This window comes from Crassostrea angulata, chromosome 10 (assembly GCF_025612915.1).
Source record: "Crassostrea angulata isolate pt1a10 chromosome 10, ASM2561291v2, whole genome shotgun sequence".
Classification (NCBI taxonomy): Eukaryota; Metazoa; Mollusca; class Bivalvia; order Ostreida; family Ostreidae; genus Magallana; species Magallana angulata.
Window position 1 is genome coordinate 28,363,434 of NC_069120.1, and position 25,195 is coordinate 28,388,628.

At 32.3% G+C, this 25,195-nt stretch overlaps 1 protein-coding gene across 1 annotated transcript; it reads left to right on the forward strand.

The window, feature by feature from the left end:
- Positions 1-1,826: 1,826 nt before the first annotated feature.
- On the forward strand, positions 1,827-22,481 carry LOC128167267 (zinc transporter ZIP11-like). The gene is made up of 9 exons (XM_052832874.1): positions 1,827-1,971; positions 3,728-3,766; positions 4,231-4,398; positions 4,725-4,827; positions 5,722-5,889; positions 6,295-6,364; positions 6,611-6,709; positions 7,252-7,410; positions 21,871-22,481. The coding sequence occupies exons 1-9, from the start codon at positions 1,864-1,866 to the stop codon at positions 21,947-21,949; spliced, it is 993 nt and encodes a 330-aa protein (XP_052688834.1). The 5' UTR covers positions 1,827-1,863; the 3' UTR covers positions 21,950-22,481.
- The last annotated feature ends 2,714 nt before the right edge of the window (positions 22,482-25,195 follow it).

Consider the following 25,195-nt stretch of genomic DNA (forward strand, 5'->3'; position numbering starts at 1 on the left):
TTGTAAATTTTGAATTTACTGGGTGGTAGTGAATAAAAAATTCTGTAATTTTATATTCACTGTCACCCGGTAAATTCAAAATATTCCGTATATGAACCACAAAAAAGCTTTTTACTTTTTTAAAATCTCTTTCAGATCAATCACGCAAAGTGGGTAATTATACTTTTTATATGGTACTATGCAACATCGATCAATCAGTACGGTGCATTGGTGGAACAACCAAGAAAGAGCTGAACTTCAACCAATATATATGATAGTCCACAAAGGAAAAAAAACTTCAAAAGTATGAAATACTCAGTAACCTATTAATCATTAAACAAATTTGAACATTATATCTTTCGTGGCTATTTGAAATAACTTTGATAAATTAACAAATTAACAAACAAACAAATGAAATAAAATAAAAAAACAACATGTTTCGATCGCATTTTCAAATTATTTTAAAAAGTAGTTAAAGAAAGGTGTGGATTTATAAATGCAGGTAATCGGTGTATGATACTATGTACTTACACATGTATATTAAGTTTGTTTATTAACAACGAGCATAAATGTAACATACATATACCATATTAAATGAATCACAATACCGGATAGTTGATCTAAAATAATATTTAGCAGAAAATATTCAGTGGATACATGTACAATAACATGTAAAATCTACTGATTTTACATAATAAAAACAAGTACATTTCACAGACTGTACGCAATTACAATAATAAACGGGAACGGTTTGGTTATGCATGAAAATGACTAATTATTTTAAAAAGTACTTATTGTTAGTACACTATTTCGATAATATTCTTGTAAGCTGTCAAGACAATAAGATCGAGTTCGTCGATATGTTTATTGGCTTACAAGAATTCCTGATCGAACACCCACTTTGATTCATTGTCAATAAAAACGGTTTACTGTAAGGCAGATGCGAAGCATCGCGGATTAATGTTACGGAACTTGTCAGGAATGATAAAGAAGAAATTGCATGGATTAAACGTTGTGGAGGAGCGCTTGTAAAAGTTTTCTGTGATTAGAGTGACAACAATTAGGATCGGTTTTGTTTTAATCGGAACAACAAAAATAGAATTTATTCTGAAACATTGCTTTTTCATTTCAGTTCCTTTCCAATGCATTGTTGTCTTCTGTTCCTTTTCAATAAAAGGCATCTTTTTAAAGAATTTATTTATAGATCTGTATACTCTGTCCCAGGTTTGCTTCCACCATTTTTGACATATTTCAATGAAATATACCTGTCAAAGAAGTATAATTGAAATCTATACAAGGAGAGAAATCTAAGATTTCTTCATTGACTTTTTATCTTGTTTTACCCGGAGAAATTAACATGTACGAAAACAAATTTCTCACGGAGATTTAAATGGTAAGAGTTGACTTCTTTTATCCGAGTCCATTCTGACGTACTAACGTATCTTATACAATTTTTCAACGTTATTATCCGGATACCCGTAAACTCTCTATTTTAGGTTGTGTATTGAAATCTGATCATGAAGCGGTAGAGGTGGGGTTCGTTTTAAAAAAGAAATCTAGACTTTTTTCATTCTGATGGATGAACGTAGCTTGGGCACCAAGGTATTTTTGATCATCGAGATATCAAGCAAAAAGTGCATTGTTAATAATTTATTTCAATTTTATTAAAAAAAAAAAACAAAAAATTAATGAAACCATGAAAATATGAAATCCACTAAATCTCATTCATCTTAATTTAATAAAAAATGAACACTCATGAGACATTTTCCCTTTGATAGAATATATTGATAAAACGAAGTAATTCGATGAGTTATTTCTCTTTGAAAACTCTCCAGTCAATTGGAGGCTATAATTCTATCCGCTTCCTGTTTTGATTTTCGAACGATGTTGGCAGGCTACAATGCAGTTTTCCAAACATTATTGGGCACATTGTTCACATGGGGACTGACAGCCGCAGGTGCTGCTTTGGTATTTGTTTTCCACAGCAGCCAGGTAATGTCCATGCCCCCGTATCTTTACTATTTCCATTTTAGCGCAAATACTGACGTAGTGACACATCACCACACACCTGTTCATCCAAAATCTGAACTTCTTAGAAAGAAGTAAATCGATATTTTCTCTAAGAAACTTCTTAAAGATTTATAAATGATGTGGATGAATTCAGATTTATCAAAACGAACCTCTGGCTACATTATAATTAGGCCATCCTATATATTTTACACCACATTAGCTGCAGGTCTGTAGCTCCCGGTCTGAAAAAATTCGGATGGATGACCTGGGAGCTTCAGTGCCACCCATTGAAAAAATTGTGTATTTACTGCGCACAAAAACATGCACTAATTTTTGACTTATTAGCCTTATTTATGTGCTAAATCTGTGAAACAATTAGTACCATTAAATTCTTCATGTAATTTACTGCTGATATCATCAGTTTACTTACCTCATACTTTCTCTGGAACATGCTACCGAGCTCGGAAAAGCAAGTATGTATAATTTCCATCGAGATCGAGAGTCACCATTTTTACATGTAAACAAACTGCACTTCATCATTTTAAGGAGCTTTTGATGGTGTTTAATAGATTATCAGATGCAAGTAAAGAGACAATATCAGTTGTAAATTGCGTGAAGAAATTAATGGTACTAATTTTTTTTCAAAGATTTTGCACATAAATAAGGTTAATCAGTCCAAAACTAGCACACATTTTTGTGTGCAATAAATACACATTTTTTCAATAGGTAGCACTGTCGCTCCCAGATTGTCCATCAAAATTTTTTTCAGGCCGAGAGCTATAGACCTGCAGCTAACAGCACATTTGAGAAAATTGTTTTTTCAACACAAGGATTTTTTTTTTAAAAATCATCAATAAGAGGACCTTCACCACTATTTGTAATCAAAATCTCCACACCTTTGTATCGAAACAGCTACATACATCACTGTGTTTGTGATTTACAGCACTGATAATCCACACACACTGCGCATGGCTTACTTGAATCCAATCTTTCTTTTTTCATCATGCTGCCACTGTTTAATCTACATTTCAGTGATGCTTTAATTATTGAACCTACTTATAAGATCATTCTTTAAACATAATGTTGATGGAGAATTCAAGATAAATAATTTAAACTTCAATTTTGATCAGAATTTGACAATCACTGTCCAAAATTTTCTCAGTTGCAAGATATATTTTATTCTTGGCGCAAATCTTATTTTAATTGCCAGTTGGAGGAACTCTCTAATGCTGAAAAATAATGAAATTGATATTATAAAAAAAATTTAAGATTTCTTCACTGATTTATCTGCTCTTTTTACTTGAAGTATATTGTAGTTGCATGATAATCACCAGGATAATTTAAAATGCATTTACTATTCTATACTAATCTATAAAGAAGTTCTTCACTTGATGAAATAGAGATGTTTCAAAGAAGAAATTTTTAAATGAATATACCGGTAGTTTGGGCTCAGAGGTATTCATGAATATGGAATTATTACCGGTAAGCAAGAGGTGGTCCAAAAATCATTTTGATACATACTGACATATAGTATAAATAATGTACATAGATAGATAACTTTCTGATAAGAAATAATGCAAATGAATGAATTTTTATTATATTCAAATCTGTACATTCAGATTACCTTTGTTGATTGTTTCATAAGATATATGATTTAAAATGTTTGAAATGAATTAATGTTTTGAGTTATAATTAAAGCAATGAATCATTTTTAATGACTATAAAATCTGTTTTCCAGCGAAAAGTTTTGGATGCTAGCTTAGGATTTGCTGCTGGGGTATGTTTTAAAACATTATGCAACAATATCATGTTGTGTAGAATTCCTTTTCTGTTTGTGCAATCATTTAAACAATTTAATGATTAATAACCTTCTTATCAGTAAATCTTTTTTTATATACAGAGTCTGTATATAGCTGCAATGTAAAATCAAATATTACAGCAAGCTTGGAAGTATTAAGACCCTAGGAGGTCAGAAAGGAAAAAAATCCAAACTGAAACACAGATACATTAATTGTTTAATTTAATATGGTTTTTCAATACCTAACCTTAGGAGCTAGACAGAAAGGGTTGTTAATAGTAAAATATAAGATAGTTTTATTTTGAAGAAAGCTTGTTCTGTTAAGCCCATGCAGTGTGGGTAAATGTGAAATGTACATGTATCATGAAATTCTGATTATACATATATATACTAATTATATTTGACAAACACTCGGAGTAAAAGTAATCTATCCATGCTTGTAGGTGATGACAGCAGCTTCTTATTGGTCCTTACTTAATCCGGCCATAGAAATGGCTGAGCACTCAGGGTTGTACGGCGACAAGGGACAGTGGTCGTTTGTTCCAGTAGCCATTGGATTTGTTCTGGGAGCTGCATTTGTGTATGGAGCAGATATCTTCATGCCTTATTTAGTAAGAAATTTAATCAGTCAATAGAGTTTATAAATACAAGTAATAAACAATATCTTTAATGTTATGTCTGAGTATTTTAAAATTTGATTATAGATTAAGTCCATAATTAAATATTGAATAGAAGAAATACATGTTATATCTCGATCTATAGTAAAAGTTTATGTTCAGTTCGTAATTTTTTTGCACTGTACATACTTTTGATAATTAAAGTGGAATCATTAAAATTTGAGTAGCCACACTAAGGGAAAAAATCATTCTGCTTTATTTATTTATTTATTTTATTGTTATTTTGTTAGTTTGCCTTCTATTGTAATTTATTTGACCAGGGTGCAGACAATCCTTCGAGCCTGATGATGTCCCTGAATCCAGACATCAAACAAGAGAAGGATGGGGCAATGAATATGAATTTCCAAGAAAATAATTATTATGGTGAGTTTCAGTATATCTTTACAAATACCGAATCAAACTGCATATTAGAACAACACATGTACTTGTAATCTAAGGAATACAGACATTTTTACATTTTACCTGTTAGATTTAATGAACATTCATTTGTACTGTAACTTGAGCATGTTTCGCAAAGAACTGTACATGTGTCAAGCAAACATTTACATGTAGAATGAAATTTTTTGAAAGTAGCACAAAAATGAATATTTGGTTCTTCAGTCAAATAACCAATAATATACACATTGTATCTTTATTCACGATAATGCATTTAATGCTCAACCAATGTATAGAATACAGTAAATTCTGCTCATAAACCAATACCATACACATATGTACATAAACATGTACTGAAATTGGTCAGATACAGTTTAAAGTAATGGCATTCATCTTCTTTATCCATGCAACAACAAATTATATGAAACAGGAAAGAAAAGTAAAGGTTTGTATTTTTTGTTTCAAATCCATTGCAACTACTGTATGAAGACTTCAGCCATGCTTATAAGTTAACATTTTTGGTTTTGAATTCAAATGCTTTACCCTGTAATTTTGATGATGTCAACTTACTTCAGCTTTCTTAAAATCCCATCGCTTACTCTGTCAACTACCATTATTTTCTTCCTTTGAAGCTTGATAATTTGAGCAATGCTAAGATTGATTAATTTTAACTATGTTTAATGATCTCATCTCATGTGTTATCTACGTATATTGGCACTGAAAATGAAAGCATGTGAAAGCATGGTATCTCATGTATTTATAGCTCTACTTGTGGAATTTATTTGTTCATATTACATGTATGAAGATCAAAATGAATTCAAGAGAGATCATTTCTGATCTAAAAGGAAAGCCATGGGAATCATAAATTTGAATTATTTTTAGAATCAATGAAGCAACAGTCAACCAATCAGCCACTTCGACGCAAACCAACACAGGAGCAAATCAGCATAGACAATCAGGACATCTCTGCGCCGTCAGCCAAAGTCAGTGCCATTAACTGGAAAAGGATATTACTGCTAATAATAGCCATCACCATTCATAATATACCAGGTAAACTGTGTAGATTTCTGCAATAAGAGGAGTAACTCTTGTCGTATTTGAGTGGAATTTTCTCCATTTTTACCATAATTAAGCCTCTATGTTGGGATGTATTGTTTATCGAAATAAACAATAAAATGAAGTTTAATTATATAAGTAGTTTCTTTCTCAATATTGTCACCAAACAGCGCTGTGCAGTAGGTTAGAGGGTTTACTACGAACCTGTAAGTCATGAGTTCGAATCCCGTTGGGGGATTTACATTTTTTGGTTAAATAAATTAATGTAAAATTTGAAAATTCTAAACCAGTGAAAGTATTCTAATTTTAATGTACTTTAATCCACATTAATATCGACAGATGTCCCATACCACTTTAAGATTTTTTTTTGTTAACACATTGTTGATTTTTTTTTTCCAGAGGGACTAGCAGTAGGGGTAGGTTTTGGTGCAATAGGAAAAACTCCAGCTGCTACTTTTGAAAATGCAAGGTTAGTCATTTAATTTGAAAGGACTCTAAGACTATGATTTATGATAAGGTAAAATCGCTGTTATGCAATATTTTCTTTTTAGTTACTTTCAGTTATCAGACTTAATTGAACAAACAGTTTACTTAAGCTCAGAGTCTTGGTCATTGACTAGCTAATGCAATATAACTACCATGGACAAATTGTTAGCTAGCTATTGTGCTCAAGTTCAGAGTTACTCATTACATGTCTGATTTCTTACATTTACAGAAATTTAGCTATCGGGATTGGCATCCAGAATTTTCCAGAAGGTCTAGCAGTAAGTTTGCCTCTACGAGGAGCTGGAATGTCTACATGGAAGAGTTTCTGGTAATCTTGAGCAATTCAAAAACATCGATCTTTACATTTAAAATTACATTTTTTTGAAAAACAAACTCACTCACATTTGTGAAAAAATCTATCACATGCCAGTCTGTGTTCACAATAGAAATACTTGGCAAGACAGTGTGAAACACCCATGGATAATTTTTTTGAACCTTCTCGATCAATAAAATCTGTGACATGCATGTATAACAGTCTGTATTACACCTCTGCACTTGTTTTTTTCAATCTCCTACCTTTTAACACATCATAATCCTGAGACAAGTTGTCAATCAAAAAGCAAATTATTCATTTAAGAAATGAATTTGATGAAAAAAATTCATCAAAATATCATAATTTAACGTAAAACTTTATCAAAGCGCATAGCTTAAATTTTTTTGATGCAGATATCAAAAGAATTATTCCACCAATCAGAAGTGTCTTTATCTCATCAAACTAATAAATATTAAATGATAAACTAATCATGCATTTAAATGCATTGAAAAAGATTTCAACTCATGAATATTCTAAGTGGAAGTTTTTTTCCCCAGGTTTGGTCAGTTGAGTGGAATGGTGGAGCCAGTAGCTGGTTTACTGGGGGCGGTGGCCATTGTGATAGCAGAGCCCATTCTGCCCTATGCTTTAGCCTTTGCAGCAGGTGCTATGATATATGTAGTTGTGGATGATATTATTCCTGAAGCCCAAACATGGTGAGTTGAAAAACTAATTTTCATAAAAAAGATAACTCTGTTTATTTAAAAGATAGGAAAGGAAGAGTTGTAGTTCTTTGTTTTGTAGAAGGTGGTGTATAGTGTTTTTATGTTGTCAAGGATTTGAATATGTTAATGTGAAGTTCTGAAAATTTTTGGACAGTATTCTAATCAGGCTGTGAATTCCAATCTGTAGTACCTGCTATTTATTTTGAAGAAATTGCTTGTGGAAAGACAATGTTTCATTTTGGAGAAAAAAATTCAAGCCTTATCAATATTTGATAGAGATAAGCATAACTTAAGGGTTTTATCAGTGCCTTCATGAGAGCAAACAACCACACTTTGACTTTTAAGAGTTCTAAGATGATTTTTAATTTGTGCCTGGTAGACTTTCAGATGGCTTCTTTTGCACCAAATGACATTAGCATCATTCATCTGTCCAATATATCTGATATTTAATTTTGACAAACTTACACAATCTAACTTTCAAAACATGCTGTAACAGCTGCAAGGGCAATTTCAATGTTAATGATTGAACATATGTAAATTAAGTATTTACAGTTAATCTTCATTATACATGAAATACATTTTTGAGTGCATTAACAATTTAAAATTTTTAACTTCTTCTTAAAAACTACAAGTCCAATTATTACCATTTTTGATGTGAGGCATCTCTATGGTAAGAGGAATCTAAATTGTGAAATTCATGACTCTACCAACCCTGGGGCACCACAGGTGGGGCCAAATATGCAAAAAAAAAAAGCCAAATTTTCAAAAATCTTTTTCTCTACTCCCACACATGTGAGGAAAAACCTGGTTGCATGGTTATGATGTTCATGAAGCCTTCTACCAAAATTGTGAAATTCATGGCCCGTGGGTCAGGGGTTTTGGCTCTGAGGTGGGGCCAATATGGCCATATAGTAAAAATGCATTGAATCTTAGAAAATCTTCTTCTCTACTCCCATCTATATTTGTTAAAAACTAAATGCATGATTATGATGTCCATGAAGCCTTCTACCAAAATTGTGAAATTCATGACCCCTGGGTCAGGGGTTCTGGCTCTGAGGTGGGGCCAATATGGCCATATAGTAAAAATGCATTGAATCTTAGAAAATCTTCTTCTCTACTCCCATCTATATTTGTTAAAAACTAAATGCATGATTATGATGTCCATGAAGCCTTCTACCAAAATTGTGAAATTCATGACCCCTGGGTCAGGGGTTCTGGCTCTGAGGTGGGGCCAATATGGCCATATAGTAAAAATGCATTGAATCTTAGAAAATCTTCTTCTCTACTCCCATCTATATTTGTTAAAAACTAAATGCATGATTATGATGTCCATGAAGCCTTCTACCAAAATTGTGAAATTCATGACCCCTGTGTCAGGGGTTCGGGCTCTAGGGTGGGGCGAATATGGCCATATAGTAATAAAGTATTGAATATCAGAAAATCTTCTTCTCTACTCCCATCTATATTTGTTCAAAAACTAAATGCATGATTATGATGTCCATGAAGCCTTCTACCAAAATTGTGAAATTCATGACCCCTGTGTCAGGGGTTCGGGCTCTAGGGTGGGGCCAATATGGCCATATAGTAATAAAGTATTGAATATTAGAAAATCTTCTTCTCTACTCCCACACATGTGGGCAAAAAACTGAATACATGGTTAAGATGTCCACTAACCCCTCTACCTAAATTGTGAAATTCATGGCCCCTGGGTTAGGGGTTCAGGACATGGGGGGCAATATAGTGTTAATGCATATAATGTTTAAAAATCTTCTTCTCTATTCTCACACATCTGTATGAAAAACTAACTTCAAAATTATGTTTACCAGGAAGTCCTCTACTAAAATTTTAAATTTTATGTCCCCTGGAGTATGGGTTTTGACTCTAGGGCAGGGCCAAAATGGATGTATAGGTGTTAATGCATATGGTGTTTAAAAATTATCTTCTTTACTCCCACACACCTGAAAGGAAAACTGAATTCATGATTTTGTAGACCAGCTAGATCTTTAAGTTTTTCACCAAAATTATAGGTTTCATAGTTCTTTTTGAAAGATTTCAGGCAGGGAGGTGGTCGTCATTCACATTTATAATTTTTGTACTCTAGAATGAAAACTAATTAAATGCATATATGAGACTCCTCGACAAGTTTGTGTATGGGTTATATGCTACTCAGGTGACCGTTAAGGCCCATTGGCCTCTTGTTGAGGTTGTTTTGTTTGTTTGTTTGTATTTTTGCTAAATTTTCTATATGTACACTTATTGTCTAAGACATATATACATGTGCATTTATATTTTATGCTGATCAAGGGTAGATTATCTATCAGAATTCTATATATGATATTTGTCTGCATGTCTGTAGGCCAGGCAGTGATGTTTAACTCTATATACCTATGCTTGATTTTACTGCAGTTTTATTTAAGCTGATAGAACAGACCGTGAAATTAAAACTGCCATAAAAATTCCTTGATCATTTTTTTTTTAATTACATGTATAACAGAATGTTAGCAGCTGTCACATTGGGAACTAAAATTGATAACAATTATCTGTGAAATCAGTACTGGTAGATGCAAATATACAAACGGTACATGTAGTATTTACATTTCTGAAAGAAACATCTGTACAATAAATCATTTGGGAAAAAAATACATTATAAATGGAACAAATGTATAAATCTTCTTTATTTGAAATACAGCTCCACAACAATCTGAAAATGCATAATTAGATAATAATATAGAGTGTTTGATTTAGTCAATAGATTCAAAATGATGAGTGTTGATCAGTTAATTAGTTTTGGTAGGAACTGCTTGTATTATCTTCTGGGGTTTTTTTTCCTCATATTCTGCATGGTTTATTTAATTGGTAGATTTAATAAACTCTAGATATTTTGTTGATCATTGCACCTTTACCAGGATCAAAAACTGATCAGTTGCATATATATACATGTACTACACCTGACACAATATATTGTCTACAATGGAGCCTTTTAAAACTGGACACTTTAATTCTCAACCAAATTGTCTAGATAAATGAAGCATCAAAGTTAATAAACATTTTATATCTTAATTTTTCCCAATGAAACTCGCCATCTGTAAGGTACATGTGAATTACCGTACTTTGTTTTTGGATTATTGGCATACAGATTACTGAAGATCCTTAGTACTTATGATATGATGTCAATTAGCCTGTGCTATTTCAAATAAAGGGCTTTGAAAATGTTTTTCTGTATGTAAATTACCTGTAATATCTATTTATTTTCATGACCCATGAATTGAAACTTTCATTCTTTTACCCCCACCCCCCAAAAAATGGAATCACTGTGCTTATCTGTTCTTTATCAAACTTTCCTGTCTGATCTATATATATGTGAAGAAAAATAAAGAAGTCCATACCTGGCACAAAAGTTGTAAATTACTTTATATTTTTAAGTTTAATTTTTATTTTCATGTGACATTGATAAGTCTTGCTTATATAGACTAAATGTGAATAAGTTAGGACAAGTGACTCAAAGTAACACTCAATCCAAACGAAACCTCTAAAGCTAGTTTCCTAAATAGATCATATTTATAGCTTTGAACATATTCTGTGGAATCATTTAAATTCATGAAGACAAATTGTATGTTGATGAAACTGCTTGTGCATTTTGACCTATCTTTGCATTGTATTTGATACAGCCAGGTAGCTAGTATGGTACTTGAGTCAAAGTTGGACATTGCTCAGGCAGGCAATGTGGCTCATAGGCCTCTTGTCACTCAACTACCGGGATTTATTATGTTTCACAAAATGTCTTGCTTTTGACCCCTAGAATTCTGTTGGTTGCGGCTGCCTTCAGCAAACAATATTGAAAATGAACAATGCTACCAGCACCTGATGGTTGTGGTTGTATGTCAATTATCCCTGACCTTCATTTAATGTCTTAATGATTAATAGATTCCACTAATGTTAATCATATGACCTTCCACAATAGCAATCAGATGTTTTTGCGTAATACTTAGACTCAAGTGCAGAGCATGTGAATTTCATATAACAGATTTTATACATTTAACTATATTCATGTGATTATTGACCTTCAGACTCAAATCTACATGACAATGTACAAAATTATGCACATGCACTGTACATGTAAAAATTGGAGAAATATGCTTTTCAGTATTTGAGAGATGAAAAAGGAATAATATCTAAAAAAAAATTGAAATAATTACTTCACATAAAAAACTGTACAATGTTTAGTTGTATTCTATATATATCGTATATTTTTTTTTCTTTGCAAGAAGAAATCTTACACAAAATTATTTAGTGAAAACCGTACTATTAGCAATAGTTTTGTGTTAGTTTAAATAAACTCTGTGTGGTCTAGATCTTGATTTTGATCACAAAGATTCAACTTTAAAGGAAGCTACAACAGTATTTATGTCACTGAATCACCGTCGCATCACTAGCAGTAAACTTTACAACAATTAACTTTTTTTTCTTTGAAACGATTGAATGAATTTCAGCCAAATATGGTAAATAACCTCTCAAGGGACATATATGGAATCAAAAACAGTGAAATTCAACTCCCCTGTCCCCTAAAAACTAGCTTAGACCCTAGATAACGAAACAATACACTCTCCATAATTCAATGACTTTTTTCCTAAAATCTTCGGCATCTAGGACTTGTTTACATAATGTTATACAACAAGGAAGCTTGCACCAAATTTGTAAATATTCAAAGCTGTGCTAGCGCTGATGCAAGGGAAGGATATATATATTAATCATATTGAGAGAGATGGTGCATAACTTCCTTAAAAAAAACCCTCTATACTCCTGGGCATCCAAAAGACAAAAGCAAACAATAATTGTCTCTTTAGAAATTATGAAATTCATGACCTGTGAGTCAAAAGTTCTAGTGTTGAGGTAGGACTATAGCAGACGAACTGACCATAATAATTATTAAACTAAGTAAATCTGATCAAAATTTTGACATTCATTGCTTTTGAAATATGGTGCCAGGGCTTCTTTGGCCTTTTTTTATCATTAATACTTGGAAGATCGTCTTCTCCACCCCAGGACATCTGTGTGACACACTGGGTGTATATAGCTATGATGGAGAAATGAGTCTTTAACTGTATAGTAATAAAAAATTGTATTATAAAACTTGGGCCACTTTGTTAAGGCAGGGCAAGTATGTTGATTATGTAATCAATTTGCATTGATTTAAAAAAAAGAAAAATTATTTTTATTGTTCTGTTCTCCAAGCTGAGTGCAAAATTAAGATGTGCTTTAGATCGCTATAAAGGAACAAAAATTATGAAAAGATGAAATTCGTGTATCATTTCATCAGCTTACAGCCTCCTTTACTGCCCAAGTTTGACATATGTTTGCTTCATCATTTTCATGTTTTTTTTCTGAATTATTTTTTTATTTTATACAAATACAACATCTATACTGAGAAAACATAAATGTTTTAGATAAATGACATAAATTGAAAAACTTATCTGAAGAGAGAGAGTGTGAAAGAGAGAGAGATGAAATTATGTTAATAAAACCTCTACATCTTTCCCAATTTAAGTGTAATTGAATTTGTTAATTGTGTTTCATATCATTAAAACTGTCATCTAGTTGGCAACATATTTAACTATTAAATTCCCCATCTCCTACCCATTTATTTATTTTTTTGCAAGTCTCAAAACCTGTTTAACCATATCCTGTGAGGTTACCCCCTCCCTTTCTTACATATTTTTTTATGCTGAGTATCAAATAACTTTCACATGGTTATATGAGTGTTATTTGAGAATTCAATCCACATTATCCATTTTTTTGTTAAAATATTTGTCATTCAGTTGAACTTTAGTTTTCAAGGGGCTTAATTTACTTGGGTTACCAATGCTGTCTTTGGACCTCTTGAAATAAATGCCTGATGAATTGAAAAAAAAATTAGACTTGTGTTTTAATGAAATAACAGTAAATGTTTGTTCTTCAAAGTGCACTACCTGTTAATTTTTTCAACACTTTTTAATTGCAGATTTAACAAACGACAATAACTTTAAAATAAGTTAATCAAACCTCAAAATCGTGAAATTATTAATAATTTTGATCACCAAGATCATTATTTCACACCATACAATTACAATTATCTATTCCCCTTACTTGTTGTACACAGCTTAATTATATAATATATAAAATATAATTTCTGGGGTACATGAGTATATAAAGAGGTTTTTCAAAAGACAAGAGATTGAGCAATGTACAACATCTTGTAGTGAGTTTCTACTGTTTGAATCAATTAATCACAGTGCTGATATGCATTTAGTATCACTGAAATGGTTTACTTCTTAAATAACAACTGTTAGCCAAACAAACATTTAATTATTTCAACAGTTGGGTTTATATGGAGTGTGTAGAGGAGGGAATAAAACTTAACAGTAAATTAAAATTACATATTAACCCTTAGTTTTGATATAATTACTCGGTACACGTACATGTACACAATTTGTGTAAGAATTAACTTTTTCGAGATTATGGTTACTATTACATGTAAATGGTTTCGGCAGACATTCTACGCCAATATGTGCTTCCATAATGTATCCACCTTATAGTTGATACCGCATAGTTGATATTTCTTTTGGCAATTTGTTAGGTTGACATCTGTTTGATAAATTCTTGTGTCTATAACAATTGCAAAGATAATGTAAATTATTTTCTCTCCCCCTCCTTTGGTGTTTACTTTACATATGAAATGTTTGTTTACTGCTATCTCAAAAACTTGGGGAACAAGTTGAAGTCATGCATAAAAAATGTGAATATAAAGGTTTCTGTGTGAAAGTTCAATGTTCGGGAAAACTATGAAGTTAAGGCCATGCACCTTTAAAAATTTGCTTGTTTGCTCTTTCCACAGGGCTACGACTTTGGTGTTATGTGTAGGAAAATGTTTTTCAAAGTTTTGTTGAATATTTTTTAGCTGGAACCATTTTGATAAAGAAATGGGTCTGACAGAAACATTTTTGTACCATATATTTATTCAAGGATGTTTTTCATAAGGAAGATGATGCACTAGTGTTAAAATAATTCATATCTGAATCAGTTTTGTTGTCAATTAGCCAGGAGCTGATAAACAAACAGTTATTTAAAGGTGGCCTTAGATAGGAACCCATGTCAATAAAGGACAACTAATGTTGCCTTTGGAATTTTTGGTATTGTTACAAACTGTACTTTACAACATACCTGTAATTATAGAATATTTGCCAAAATTCAGAGAGTACAAAGTTATTTGATGCACTGGAAATTTTTAAATGAAAATTTCTTTTATTTGATTAAGAGAATTTCATACATTTCTTATAATAGCCTTTGCTATATGAACCTTGCATGGATGAAAGAGTACATTAATTTAAATACCCTTCAGAATTCAATAAAAAAAATAAATTTCCTTTTAAAAAAGAATTTCTGATATAATCAACCTGTGGTAGATAATGAAAAACAGTCTGTACTGGTACCTGTGGCCTAGATTTAAAAGTAGGCAGTGTATTACAGGTTATCAGATATTTTTTTGGGGTTTGCCTGGAATGTCAGCAGGGAGCATGTGCAGACAGGATGCTAGGAGTGCCCTACCCCAGGCGGTGCCAGCAATAGGAACTGTCCTAGCAGCCTGTCGCATGTGCACTCAGACATTTAAATCAGACTCATAAAGAAAAATACCTATCGTCATCAGAAGTAATTGTACTTGCATGGTGCTGTAAAGTCAAATTAACTGTACGTAGAGACCTGAAATATTTCCCATCATGCATTAAAGCATTCATGGCAAAGTCACCTTTTGGCTCACGGTATATATCTGACATTCTTTCTTTTGTTGCTGTTGGAGATTAGATTTGGTTTAAAGATGTTTTTTTTCAAGATGTACCTTTGAGCTTTGCATGCATGTGCACACAAGTGCATTCTTCACCTGCAAAAACAGCAAGGTTCAGACAAGATCAGTTATTTTTATGTTCATTCTTCATGTGAACAAATACATTTCTGTACTTGAAATCGTCCCCCCTAAAAAGAATTAGAAAAAAGGGGATCGAGCAATAAATGACGGAAGAAAGAACCATTTACGCTGTAGTAGATCAGTAGGCCATTTTTGTTTGGAGATTCCTGGAGGGGTAGGAACATATCTGTGCTGATTGTTATAGTGTGTTGGTAGGACGCTGAACCTCATCGCTGTCAGTAACGACTCTGTACTAGCACATTACTACACATTCTTAAACAGCTGCTTTGGCACAGGGCTCGTAATGCGGGACCACTTTTATAGGCAGATCCCCCACAGATTGCTTGCAGGCTTTTACACAGAGTTATGGCAAAGGGAATCTGTTAGTGTTCCATCACAAGCGTGGATACAGCGGAAAAATATTTGCGTAATGTTAAATGTTAATGTTAAATCGGAGGAAAAATGATGAAGAATTATCGGTAATCGTTATTTTTATGTGGGCCTCTCACGAGTGTTGGCTAAAGAGAGGCTATTTAAAGTCATTCAGTGTAGGTGTTTGATAACCCAGTGACCCACATTCACCAACAGGTATTTCCTCTGGGATTTGATTGATGGCTCTAAGTATAGAAAAACATATGTGGAATGCTCAAGTCAGGCCATAGCCAAGAGTTGTGCCCCTTGACTTACTTGTATCCACCATACACTCATAAGCTCTTAGAGCTATACAACATGAAACGACAGCAGCATGTTAGATGCACCAACACATTGTACTATTATCATGTACATTGCATGACTGAGGATAATTAATTATTCATATTCCTAATTGTGAATAGGCATGAAGATCGTGCACAGAGAGTCCCATTCATATAATCACAGTGCTCTACCGTGTCAGGGGTTAATTCCAAGCACGTTTAACCTGTCAGCTAAAATTTCTCCCTTTAGAAAATTTCACTGTATAAATTAATGTACATCCAAGGGTTTTTTTTTTCATAAAAAAAGGTTGTTTATATGTTCATAATTTTATCACAGCAAAGAAATGATTGTATAGGCATTATATCTTTTGAAGAAGGATGGCTGCATATAATTGATGACATTTATTTATTAATCTATTGTTTATTTTAGATATTAATTCATGAAATCAATGAAATATATTGTATTATTGGCATTTGACAAGAGGTTTATTGTTTTCTTGTATCCTAATAGTGACAGTTTAATTTAAGAAGTATTTTATCCAAGTATTCTATAAAAATACTTTGAATAGGATTGAACAGCAAGCAATATAATGGCTACATAATATATGTTACCTCCTTGACCTCATAGTGACAATGACAAAGAAGATAATTTATCTTGGGTATAGTGGGTGGGGTTATGGGGGTTTTTTTTATTAAGATAATTAGCTGACATAAAAAAAATATTTGCTGAGGATTTCCCAACTTATCTAATCAGTATTTCATAAGATTTCAATCTCTTCCTTATATCAATAACATACGATCAATACTTTTATGACAGGAAACAAATTAAGATATTTTACAACTTGTGTGAGGACATTTTATGTGATATAAAATTTCGTTTCGTGCTTTAAGTACGTGCTACACATATGTTTATTTATCATTTAGGCTCATAGGCCATATTGATCACCAGAACAGTTGTGTCATCTCAGTGACGCACGTGTGACACACATGTGATTCACAGTGTGATTCACATCGATTCTTGTGAACTCAAAACCGTGGTTTGCAATGATACAGTTGTGTATATTCATGTTGACTGACAAGAAGCTTGATTTGTTGGTTTGTACCAAGCAATGATAAATATGATGATGTAACCTTTCAAAAGAGCCTGTAATTTAAAAGTAAACTGTTTTGAATGATATGAACTTTCATTAACCCATTAAGACTTTCTTTTTAATCAAAATTAAGTCAAAATTTCAAATCTTCTTCATGCCATTGAATAGATTTAAGTAAAGATGCAATATATCTTTCAAAAGCAGTCATACAAACAAGACTATATACATACTCCCAATAAACACAGTCAATATTTAAAAATTCTTTTGAATTTGCACAGTCTTAAATTTGCCAGCTAAAATATTTTACCCAAAAATATATTTTAATTTTTTTTGAAAGGTAAAAATTATTAAATTTCTAGAGGGATTCAACCTCATGGTTAACAGATTCATAGTTAATGCTCTATAACCTATTGCGCTATGCTATTAAGTAACAGTTTTGAGAAAGAACAAAATTATAAAATTATACTTGATTTCATTGGTTATTTCAAAAGGAAGTGCATCACAATATGGAGGTTCCCATACCACCTCAAGATTTTTATAATCTTGAAAAAAATTTTGTGATACTGTATACAGGGAAATATTCGCCCCCATTTCTTTTTCGCCCCTTTCGCCCTCGTTGTCAGCGGGCGAATTTAAGACTGGGCAAATACCAATGTTCCAAGTTATCTCTTTAGTGTCTGGGCGAATTTAAGACGGGGCAAAACCATTTGCAAATGCAGATGGGCGAAAATAACACAGGGTGGAAACAACCCTGTATACAGTGCGTAGTTTGAAAATAAGAGACAGTTGTATATTGGTTAGTTTTTGTAATTTAAATGCATGTTCATGCATGTTTCTGTAAGTTCATACGTACGTGTTCTATATCAAATTTATATACGTATTAAATTTATTTTTCATATAAACTTATGATAATAAAGAACTCTATAAAACTGTCTTTTCTGTATATGAGCTCAGCTAGGAACTGCTATCATTGAAATACTTTTCAATGTGAAAAAGAAACTGTATATCTCAGTTTTATCAAACTTAATTACTTCACATCTTATTCCAATGTCACAAAATCCTATTTCTATATTAAAATCAATTGAGTTTTTTAATAAAGAGTGAAAGACATAAATTGGGTTTTATACTTGTCAATTCTTTGTTTAAAAGCTGCGTTTTGTGTATATAAATAAAATGTTTTGATCATGATCTGACGATTTTGATCTGAATTATTCTAGCTGTCAAATTGTCTCACCACAAATGAAACTGGAGTCTGTAACGTAAATGGTTTTATGTAAAAGCCAATTTTTTTATGCCTAATTTTATTGCAATTGGAATATATATAGCTCGCTTATTGATGCAATAAATTGGAAGGGATTGAAAGCTGATCGAGAACTGTAGGTGGAAAAGGATGGTGAAAAATCTACGTGGTCACCGAAGTTAGGTGTACTAGCTGCAAGAGAAAAAATAGTACAAGCCTACATGACATTGTGGATTATTGAAAATTTGACTCTAAAGGTCTTGATAATCTCGATCTTGATATTTGTACCCACAATTATTGCTAATATATTTTTAATATCTGGAAGGATGATTATACACTCCTTTAGGATCAGTTAAAGCTATAAACTCTTTTCTTTGCAGTTGGTATGTCAAATTGAAGCTCCCAAAGTAATCTTAGGTTCCAGACCATTTTCAAAAGTTTGAATGACTCTAATGATATAGAATTTCAATGTTACTTAATTATGAATTTCAATTTCAATGATTTCAACTGATTTCCACTCAGTGTATATTTTTCCTTATGTTTGCATTGGAAATCTGTGACATTCAATTTTCAATAACATGCCAAACTTGATCACTGCCTATCATCACATGTTTTCAATAGATTTATAATTGTAAGATCATATGAAACGTTCAAAATTACATACCAGGTAACCAAATTGATATGTACTTATGAAAAAATAATTGTTTAATCATAGCTATATTTGTTAATAAAAAAAAGTTTTCTCGACAAAGTTTCTGGTACTATATTTTTAGCCGTGGAAGCAAACTATAAATAATGTTTTATGGCTGTTCCATCTATTATTCATATCCATGGCAAAGAGCACATATAATCGCTTTAAAGTGTCTATGATACACAAATATTTCATACAAATGAACATCAATATAAATTTATTAATAAGTATTAGCATTGAATGCTCATTTTTGAATAACATCGGTCCTATAACACACTAAGCGGTGCCAACAAATTATCATACCATGCTAATGCGCGGTATTCAATTTGTCTTCACCGTTTGGTGTGTTATAAGACCAATGACATCCAAAAATAAGCATTCAATGCTTATAATTGATGGGTAGGAAATTCTTTTCCTGCCTTTATAACTTTCCTCCACTGTCTGAATGAATAAAAAAACCAAAATAGTCTCCACTATGGATGGAACATAAGGAATTGCCCTGGTTCACCAAGTGGTATTTACACTGGCTCGAACCTTCATTCTCTCCTTTTGCTAGGGAAGATTTATCAGGAAATATTACTCTTATATTATATTAGCCACACCTTTGACAACTGGCACATCATAATAATGAGAAGTTTTAAATAAATCATTTGAATTGCATTTTGTAAAGTTTGATTTTTTACTTTTCGAGTAGGAAAGGCAGTTTTTAAAGATTTAATTTAGTATTAATTGACATCATCATTTGCATGCATTGTACAAGACTTAGGAAGGGGTCTATTAATAGATTAAATTTAAAAAATGCATGAAATACTGATAATGATTTTTTGTAGTATATTGAAAGATATCATATATTTAGGACACTTTGTAAAGTTTTATATTCATTTGATGTAAATCAAAAAATCTTTCTCTTTTGTTTTTTATTTTATTAACAATTTTTTTTTTAAAAGTTCTCATTGCAAAGGATCTACCATTGACATTAAGGTCCTCTTTTTTTATTTTTTTTCAATTCCTTGGCAGGGGAAGGGGATATCTATTAGAATGTATTAGAATGGAAAAGAGGAGACATTAATAAGGTTATACATGTATCTTTTCCTTTTTAGGTCACCTGAGTCACTCAGGTGACCTATTGCAATTGGTCTTCGTCCGTCGTCGTGCGTTGTGCGTCGTGCGTCGTGCGTTAACAATTTTACATTTTTAACATCTTCTTGGAAACTACCAGGCCAATCGTTACCATTTTTGGTGTGAAGCATCTCTATGGTAAGAAGAATCTAAATTGTGAAATTTATGGCTCTACCACCCCTGGGGTGCCACGGGCGGGGCCAAATATGCAAAAAAAACCAAATTTTCAAAAATCTTCTTCTCTACTTCCACACATGTGAGGAAAAAACTGAATGCATGGTTATGATGTCCATAAGGCCCTCTACCAAAATTGTGAAATTCATGACCCCTTTGTTAGGTGTTCATGCTCTAAGGTGGGGCCAATATGGCCATATAGTAAAAATGTATTAAATCTTAGAAAATCTTCTTCTCTACTCTCATATATATTTGTTAAATACTAAATGCATGATTATGATGTCCATGAAGCCCTCTACCTAAATTGTGAAATTCATGACCCCTGGGTCAGGGGTTCAGGCTCTAGGGTGGGGCCAATATGGCCAAATAGTAAAAATATATTAAATCTTAGAAAATCTTCTTCTCTACTCCCATATATATTTGTTAAAAACTAAATGCATGTTTATGATGTCCATGACGCCCTCTACCTTAATTATGAAATTCACGACCCCTCGGTCAGGGGTTCAGGCTCTAGGGTGGGGCCGATATGGCCAAATAGTAAAAATGTATTAAATCTTAGAAAATCTTCTTCTCTACTCCTATATATATTTGTTAAAAACTAAATGCATGATTATGATGTCCATGAGGCTCTCTACTAAAATTGTGAAATTCATGACCCCTTTGTCAGGTGTTCATGCTCTAGGGTGGGGCCAATATGGCCAAATAGTAAAAATGTATTAAATCTAAGAAAATCTTCTTCTCTACTCCCACACATGTGGGCAAAAAACTGAATACATGGTTATGATATCCACAATCTCCTTTACCTAAATTGTGAAATTCATGGCCCCTGGGTCAGGGGTTCAGGACATGGGGGGGGGGGCAATATGGCAATAAAGTGTAAATGCATATAATGTTTAAAAATCTTCTTCTCTATTCTCACACATCTGTATAAAAAAAACAACTAATAATTATGTTTACCAGGAAGTCCTCTACTGAAATTTTAATTTTCATGTCCCTTGGGGTATGGGTTTTGACTCTAGGGCAGGGCCAAAATGGATGTATAGATGTTAATGCATATAACGTTAAAAAATTATCTTCTTTACTCCCACACACCTGAAAGGAAAACTAAATTCATTATTTTGTAGACCAGATCTTTTATTTTTTTGACCAAAATTATAGGTTTCACAGTTCTTTTTGAATTAAATGTGGTTGTCATTACAAATTTATAATTTTTCTACTCCAGTATGAAACCTAATTAATTAGATGCATGAGACTCCATGACAAGTTTGTGTATTGGATATATGCTACTCAGGTGACCGTTAAGGCCAATTGGCCTCTTGTTATTTAAAATTACATTAATTTAATTTTTTTTTACAGGTGGAACATTACTAATGTAGAATTTAGATACATGTATCTTTTTCATCTTTGGAGCAGATAGAGGAAGTAATAACCTTGGTTAGGTCATCTTAGAAAGATATCTTAATCAAGTTTCAAATAACTACTAATAGAATTTTTTTTTCTTTTCTCAGTGGCAATGGGAAGATATCTTCCTGGGGAGCAGTCCTTGGTTTCGTGGTGATGATGTCCCTGGATGTTGGTCTTGGATGATCGACTGGATAGTCATTAGTCCTGAATTTGTACTGTTTTATTCCAATAAACACTGTACATTATTGTCCATTTTACAAGAATTAATTGATCCTTAGATCAGGATTCTATATTCTATACATATCTTCGTAGACCTTTAATGACCGCCAATTTGGTTGTGGAAGTATATAAAGACAAGTTATGGAATCTTTGATCAATAAACATTGGTGATGGTATTTGGTACGCCTAAAAGCAACCAAGATTGAGGGTGATCAAGAACTATTAAGCATTGATCGTTATTTTATATGTATATTTTGTCAGACACAATCCTTCCCTGCAATGTTTCAATCCAAAGGTCAGGGATCAATTTGTGGCATTATTCTACCCTGTTACATAATTGTAAAGGAAGGGTAAAGTGTTGAATATTGGATTTTAAAGCATCATGTAAAAAAAATCAATACTGATATGTTAGTGTATTTTTATAAATCAGTGTTATATAGTATAACTGTCACAGGTGTTTCTTGCCACTGAAAAATAAAACATGTGATAGAAATAATGTAACTTTTACATTTTGGTCTTTGAAGCTCACGGAAGCTCAATCAAGTGAGCTTTTCTGTACAAAATTTATTTGATGTCTGTTGTCTGTGTTGTAAGCATCCCTATTGCTAATTTTTCATGTTTCCATTTTCTTGTCTTGAGTACAGCTGGACCAAATTCAACTAAACTTGATTTAACTGAGATAAAAAGGCTTTTTGATCAGATTAATTTTTTTTTCATTAGGATATATTTGGGGAAATCTAATAGAAGTATTTGGTAAATTAATACAATCATTTACTCATAGATAAATATGAAAGTTTTCTAATATACGAGATATAATAATCAATTGTGTACATGTATAAACTCCAGTTTATGGTTGAATAGAGAGTTAAAGAGTTTTATGCCAGAATACAAAAACTGACATTGGAACTTCTACTCATGTGAGCAATAATGCCCATGGGCTTCTAGTGTTACGTATTTTTAAGCACAGGAAATTTGAATCATTAATAAACCCACTTGAGATACATTTCCTGTTTATCAATTTGAAAAGAAAAATCTATTATTTTTTTAAATCTTCATACCCTTTTCTTAAGATGTAGTTCTTGAGTATGTATAATACGTGTTAATTAATAAATGTTCAAGCATTTTAAGACTTAATATACATGTCAATTTTTTTCCAAGGGGGGGGGGGGGGGTCCGACGGTTATTTGAGTTTGCCGTGAGGGGGCGGGTCTGAGGCATATTTTTGGTAATTTCATAATGTGAATTTAAAGAAATTTGAATTTTGTAGGGGGTCTGGACCCCACTTACCCCCCCCCCCCCCCATCCTTCCACAGATTCGCACATGCATGTAAGTTGGTTGTTCCATATCTGGATTGAATATTACGTTCAGGTTAACCAGAGTTTTATTTAGCGACATGTTGATAAAAAGATGGTTGTGGGAATTCCTGCATGTAATGTTCCTGTCCATTTTCCCTTGTATTAATTTTAATTCCTTAATTTCCATATTGGCTAACATCTACCCAATAAAGGCAGTTATCAAACTTGGAACTTCGAATTTTTTTTTTTTTTTTGGTGCTTTAACTATCAACAGTTTCCTGATTGGCGTAATTAAACTGAGATTTGTTTAGCTGGAGTCGCCAATAAACTCTCTCAGTCCAGAAGTACCTGCATTGTCTTATTAAATTTCATCTGTATTTTACCGATTTCTTTTTAAAGTGGGTGTGTGCTGTCTGGAAATTTTTCACCTTAAAAAACTATTTTGGCAAAAATTCCAGTTGGGTTGATGCCAAAAAAAAATTCATTCTCTTGATAGGTACATGCATGCATCAATCATTGAAGCTAAGCAATATATCCTAGCTTTTCCACAGAAACTCAGGAAATGTATACTCCAAAAGATGTCAATTTGGTCAAATTAGATAAGACATCTTGCGAAATATGCATGTACATACATTTTACTTTCCAAATATAAAGAAAGGAGTAGAGTAAGGAGAGGTTTATTTCAAGTGCTATACAAAGACTTTGTATGTGTACGATACTGGTATATACAAATGTATACATATATGAAAATGTTCCCTATATGGTCAGTGTTGTGGTTAATTAAAAACTACTGCCCTCAGCATTGTTAGCAAGTACCAACGTTTCTTCAAATTTGCAGAATCTTCAGTTAAAAAAGTGTTTTTTTTTCATATTTAGTTCTACTATAGTATTTGATGTACTCAAAGCCAGAAGAGAGGCTTCTTTCTAACCCAAAGAGTCATGGAACAAACTTGAATCTCCCATAAATATGAGATTCATGTACATAAATTTAAAATTGTTTAAGTTTTGATATATTTGTGTAGCTATTTTTTTTCTTTTGGGGAATTTTTTAAACGACCATCCAATTTTCTTTGATAAATCTCTCCTATTTCCCAATTTTCTCGGACCCTCGAATTTAATGCATTTATTGTCCCAGGTTTTAGAAAATTAAAAGTCCTACAGCCATAGAATCGCTGTGCCAAGTTTTGGCGGTTCCAGAGAAAAAAAATAAGCTGAAAATGTGAAAAGTTAATGCAGCAAAACAGACACTCTAGTTGGCTAGAAATATTCAAATGAGGTTTAAATATCATTGAGTCGTTGTTCAAGATATATTATGTCATTACATTTGAAACAACGTGTGACAATCAAAGACAAGATGTTACATAATTGATTATACGACATAGTACTATAGCTGCAGATAACGTATAATTGATTTTCAAATAAATCCAAATGACCTGCATAATGATTTTATTTTAGCTATTGTGTTGTAACAAAGCCTTTAATTTTTGTGGGGGTGGATCGAGTTATATTGAAGATCAAACCAGGTATGCATTTTGTTATTTCGACACAATACAAAAATACGTCATTTAGCTATTTAACCTGCTGAATTACTTACTATGGCAAGTATGCAAGTAACGAAATTAAATGACCAAAAAGATGGCAATTAATGCTTAATTCTTGAGATGGAAAGTATAAAAATAAAAGAGAAGATCAATCATTGTACAATTCATACATTGTTGAAACCTGTCTCATCAAAGAATAAAGAAAAACAACTAATGCATATCAAAAATACATTCTACATTTTTGGGATGTATTAGAAGATATAGTTCAAAGAGCAAGTTTTAATGCATACTTGCATACTTTCTAGAATTTGATTGATCTCTTTTACCATTGTTAAAATATATATTTACCATTTAAAATCTTATTTCTATGCAA